General features: G+C 40.0%; 1 protein-coding gene across 3 annotated transcripts in view; it reads left to right on the forward strand.

Annotated features, from left to right (window-relative positions):
* TMPO (thymopoietin) overlaps window positions 1–3543 on the forward strand; it is a 180784-nt gene extending 177241 nt beyond the window's left edge. For all 3 annotated transcript variants that reach the window (XM_069629428.1, XM_069629426.1, XM_069629427.1), the window contains one exon: window positions 2198–3543. In XM_069629428.1, the coding sequence (XP_069485529.1) occupies window positions 2198–2462 (265 nt within the window). In that variant the 3' untranslated portion in view covers window positions 2463–3543. The remainder of the gene's footprint in view (window positions 1–2197) is intronic.
* The last annotated feature ends 2457 nt before the right edge of the window (window positions 3544–6000 follow it).

Below are 6000 nucleotides of genomic sequence, written 5' to 3' on the forward strand. Positions count from 1 at the left end.
GAAAATATTTGTTATTTGGTACCAGAATAAACTAATCAACCCAATTGATTGTACTCCTTCCAATATTGTCACCTATATGCTTCACCTACTGGATGCAGGGTTAGTATTTAATTCACTCAAGGTACACCTGGCGGCGCTGTCAGCCTACACCACCTCCTATAAGGTGTCCTGGTGGGAAGTGCCAGTTGTTAAGGCATTTATGAAAGGGGTAAAGAGACTCCACCCTCCAATTTCTAAACCACCACCAGGTTGGGACCTTAATGTGGTGCTTGCTAAACTCATGGGACCTCCCTCTGAACCCACGCATAAAGCTAGTCTCAAAACACCTGACTGCCTTCTTAATAGCCATTATATCCATAAGAAGGGTCAGTGAAATTCAAGCTCTGTTAGTGTAGGATCCTTTCTTTACTGTTCATAAGGATAAACTGGTTTTAAGCACTCACCCTAGGTTTTCACCTAAGTTCATTTCGAAATTCCATGTTAACCAGTCCATTGAGCTACTAGCCTTCTTCCAAGAACCCAAAAGCTCTGCTGAGGTGAAACTCCACACTAGATGTGAGGAGAGCGGTCCTCTACTACGTAGACGAGACCAGACTGCTAAGAAAAACGGATCAATTGTTTGTCTCCATAGCTCTAGGCAGAGAAGGAGATTGCGTCTCTAAAGGTGCCATCTCTAAAGGGATAGTCGGATGTATCCTTTACGCCAAGGGCCCACTCTACAAGAGGGACTGGGGCCACTCTGGCTTTCATTGCAAATGTATACCCCTTGACACCATTTGCAATGCAGCTACATGGAGCTCTATTCACACATTTACTCAGCACTACTGCATTGACACTCATTCCAAGACCGATACTCAAGTGGGACAAGTGGTTCTAAGACATTTGTTCGCTCAAGGCCCTACACACATCCCATCTCCTAACACTGCTCGCTAATCTATGCACATCATGTGATCAAGCAGATTCCACAAGCCTCATAAGGGATACATTACTCACCGTAATCGTATTTCTGATGCTTGTATCTGCTTGGATTCACATGCGCCCGCCCTTCCTCCCTTCTAGAGAAAGTACATAGATGCTTGTAGTCTTATCTGCTTGGATACTCTGTACTCGCGCTACTCCTCATGCTACCTCATGTCAGAAAAAAAATACAATCTGAGGGTCCTACACGCGTGAGGGATCATGGGTACAGTGGACGTTACACTAGGGATAGTATTACTGGCACACCCTAGTTCAACGCCCCTTTTCGAGTTTCGAAAAACAAACTAATACTCTGCAGCTTCCACTAGATGTCGGCCTATGCACAGCATGTGAATCTAAGCAGATACAAGCATTCTTTTTACATGCTACAAGTTATTTTCCGTTTACCTTCCTACAGCCATCTATCCCTACTAAGATCAGCCTGTCTGCTCTGCTATTGCTACTTACCTTGAGTGGTACAGACTTGTACTAGAAGTTTGCGCTCTGTATTGCCAAGTAGAGAATCATATTAAGTCCTTTGGGTGGACTCTAGAAAACTCCCTCACACTGTACATGGCATAATATAAGAGTAGGTTATGTAAAGTTGACATTGAAATGGACTTTTGCCCAATTCTGTAGTCCTAGCAAATTTTCTGCGGGAAAAGCTATATTGGGATAAAATGAGACTAATCTAAAATAGTGGATGTTTAGCTCTGTGTGCATTGAGTACAAAATTGAATTTTTCCTTGTCATGGGAAGATCAAAGTCTGTGCATTTGACTATTTTTCTTTTAATGCAGTGATATCGGAAATGAAAATCGGTTGCACGAAGTTGTGGGTTATTTTGGGCTCCTAGGTGCTTTTAAGGTTGATTTGAGCAATGCATTTCCTAATCTGATTATCTTTATTTTTCTTCTTCAAAGAAATACTTACCTTTCCATACCTAACCACTAACTAAGTGGCAGGATTGTTCACAGGATGTCAAAGTTTGTGGAATCTCAAACTATTCTAAATTATTTCATTCTGAAACCAGTGTTCTAAGTGGCCAAGTGGAAACTTTTCCTGTAAATCCAAGTTAACAATGCCAAATGTGATACTGTGACACAGCTAGTCTGAAATATTTTCAAAGTACTTCTACTTTAGAGCAATGCAAGGATTACAGTAAACTGCTACGATCTTGCTTGTGCGTCATGGAAGTCATTGGGTTCACTAATTGATGTTTATAAAAATATTCTTTTCAGTGTGAGCTGCCGCAGACCTATAAAAGGAGCCGCTGGCCGACCTGTTCAACTTTCGGAATATAAAATGGAGGAAAGTTTTTCTTCAAATTATGCTCCAAAATATTCTACTGTAGCAGATGCTAAGGCTCCAACAACCAAGAAAGGACGCTCCCTTCCTGTTTGGATAAAAATTCTTCTTTTTGTCCTTGTAGCAGTCTTCCTGTTCTTGGTCTATCAAGCTATGGAAACAAACGAGGGAAATCCCTTCGCCAAATACCTTCATTAGATTGCACAGAATAAGTCTTCTATTTTTGTATAAATATTGGAAAAGAACTTCCCAATCATCAACTGAACTGAGTTTAAATATGCATTCATAACGGAGTTCGTTTGAACATGAAGATGGTGCAAATGGACTCAACTGAAATTCGGAACTGGGATTGTAGTCTTTGTGCCATACAAAGAATCTTTTTAAATGGATATCTTGGAATCCTTTTTTAGTCTTTTTTTTAAAGGTGGACATCTTAATGCTAATTATGGAAATCTTATTTTTTTCACAACCATCCATTGTTGCGGGCAAAACTATAATGTGAAGCTGTGCTGTTGTCTGCCTAAAAACAGACAAGTTCTTAAATTCACAACTGACTTTATGTGAAGCATCAGGACTGGAAAAGGAGGTGGCTTAATAAAATGGTGAATGCTACCTTTTGCAATCATTCAAGTGTATGTTGCCAGCCGAAAACAGCAATATTTTATGTAGACTTTTTTTAGTAAATCTGTAACTGTTTTATTATATCAAGTTCTTAGTATTGACTAAGCAGAACTCTTAGGCGCTTCATAATCATGCTATCTAACATACACCTGTCTCCTATTTATTAGCATTGTGTGAATAAAATTGCATAAAGCATTTACTGGTATGACATAATTATCATATTTTTAGATTTTCATAATTGTACAGCAGTGCACATTCTTTCTTGTACATTGAATCGCATATTGAACTGCATAGATGTGCAATATGTTTCTGTTGGTTTAAGCCTTTTCCATATTGGATCTCCAACTTTAAAACTGTGGCTATTTGGGCTTCTAGCATCCTGGAAAGTCACTTTTCTGGGAGGTTTAGTCCACTTTTCTGTACTTTGGTTGTATTTTAAGATTATATGCAACATTTTACTGGTTTATAGGTCCCATGATTTTTGAGTCTGTAGTGAAAGCTGAAGTTGTACAAATGGGCAACATCTGTGATACTTAATGTGTCTTTTTTCCAATCTCTACCCCTGGCCAGATTTATATGCAGAGCTCACTGAAAGGCTTGTTTTGATGAATGCAGTGATTTTGAGTGACAACTATTAAACACGTGTCTGGAAGATCCACCTTGATAGTTTCAAGTTACTTTAATTCTATTTCAGCATTAAAATATAACCTGGCCTGCTCCCAGTTTGGATGCTCTTCTGTGGCTCCAACCACCTTTAAAAAAAAATGCAAGACCTGTATTTGTTGAACAGTCACCAACTCTTGCACAATCACTTTAGCTTCCCGTCCACAAACCTGCTAGGTAGTGGCATTGGTGGAAGGTGTATATGTCCTTTTTGTTTTTAATCCATTCAGCATAACTGGATTGGGTATCTCCATAAATGCCCACTCAACCAAAGAACACAGTGCTTGAGTTGGTTTAGCACAAGGAATAACGGAAGTGTTATGTAAATTGTAGTTTGTTGCTCCTTTTGTCCACCCCCCTGCCCCAAGCAAATATCTATTCACTGCCCCGAGTTGTCTTGGCTCACTTAGATTTACTAACTTGAATGTCATTTTGTCACATTTCTCTGACGCCACCCTCCTACCATCCAGGCCTCCAGATCAGTCTCTCCACGGCCCCTCTACACTCAATATAAGTGAACTAGCAAACATTTTAGTTCACTGGTCTGCAGCTGAGCGTACGGTGAGGGTCACTTTGACCCCCCCCCCCCATTTTGTCATCCAGTGCTGACTCAGTCTATTTTTTGATGGAGGCCGTTTGTATTGTATATAGGGCTACCCAGTAAGTCCTGGTGGTTTGCAGAAATTCACTGATCCATTGCCACAGATTCAGCTCTGCAATACTCGCTAATGCATCTACGTCAGATGGTGGTTAGCAGGCCTAGGTGGTAAGTAGGTTAATCAATTCTAACAGATTACACAAAAGTAAATGCAGCACAATTCCATAACTTTAAAACCCAAAATAAACAAGACACCTCATGAAGTCATACCAAATATGTAAAAATACAGACTAAACTGTAGTAGTCTTCAAATATGTATGTTAAAACCATGTGCTCTAAATGATTCCATACATTTAAACCAAAATCCAGCGAGTTTACAGATTGCAAATAATGTCGAGGTAATGCAGTTCATCTAATTCACTCCTGAGATGTAGCAATATATTGCTCGGCAGATGTTTGTATAATGGGCAAAGCGGACTAAAAAGAGTTAATTTCAGGAACATTACTGCAAAAAGGGCAATTTGTTATATCCTGGGTTCCATTTTGTAGTTAAAGAAGGTAGTGGATTATAGTCGGCGGATAATTTAAATAACTTTCTCATATAGGAATCTGATCAATTTTAAGATCGGGCTCCACTCCAAAACCAGTTTAATGACTTTGAGATATTAAGCCACAGGTGTATCTGTAAGGTTCCCTAATAAAGACTGGCTACTTTATCAGATTTTACCACCACACGTTTACGCGTAATTCCATTACACAGGTGTGGAGACCTTATGATCCGCTTGATCTAGGGTATCGATTCCTTTGTCCAGCACTTGTGGGGATTTACTTTTTTTTAAAAATGTGTTCATGGTTCAATTACAAAAGATCTAAACTTTACAAAGTTTCACAGAAATAAAAATACACCTTTCTTTTATAATTACATTTCATTTGGGGATTTACTTTATAGCCAGCTTATTGCACATCAAGAGACTTCAGTTGGTTTAAGCGACAAAATATAATGGGCACCAACCCAGTTCCAGATTGATCTAGGTGGTGGAGTTGAAGTAAAACGCAATTCTTTCAGCTCTAGAATGGTTGAGGTTGTAGTTTCCCTCCAAATAGGGCAGCAGATTTTGCCTTTGCCTTGTATTTCTGCATGTAAGACTAACCCTGCCACCAAATGAATTGCAAATGTGCAGCTGGCTCCTGTTTTATGAATCCTAGTACTTTGATTGCACTCCATGTAGTATGCCATTTCCCACAGGCAGTCGAGATTATTAGTGCCCCCATTAAACCTAAAGGGAACTTAATCCTGTGACCATTGCTGCAGCTTTGGATGCATGTAGTTGCAGGTGATGGTGTTTACAAAATTGAAAGGAGACTTAATTGCATGTTTATACCAATTGGAGTTTTGGACATTGGCATGCATTAGATTCGTTTTTTCTTCATCTCCTACAGCAATCCTGTCATGGACTGAACTTTGGATAGATTCAGCCAGTTGGTTAATAAAGTAATAGAACACGGAGGGGTGTGTTTGGGGGGGGGAGGCATTATCAGTAGGGTAATGACCCTGGGGCGATATAAACCATAACGAAGTGAGGGCTTTAACGTTGCCCTGGGTGCATTACGTGACCAGCAATGCCCTTCTCCCTCCCCCATTGCCACTCCAGGGGTTCTTCTGCTATTGGTATCCCGGCATGTTTGTACAGGGGTACTAATAGTAATTTTACTCAAGTTGACAAACTGTGTTACGACAGTTTTTCTGATGGCCAATGATAGGCAAGATTGTATGCAGTACCCGTTGGTGCACTAAAACAACCCTAACCTCCTGGCAATAGGAACCCAACCTTTGGTATAAGTCTGTACTACACA

The sequence above is a fragment of the Ambystoma mexicanum genome, chromosome 12 (genome assembly GCF_040938575.1).
Source record: "Ambystoma mexicanum isolate Mex_15411 chromosome 12, UKY_AmexF1_1, whole genome shotgun sequence".
NCBI classification, from domain to species: Eukaryota; Metazoa; Chordata; class Amphibia; order Caudata; family Ambystomatidae; genus Ambystoma; species Ambystoma mexicanum.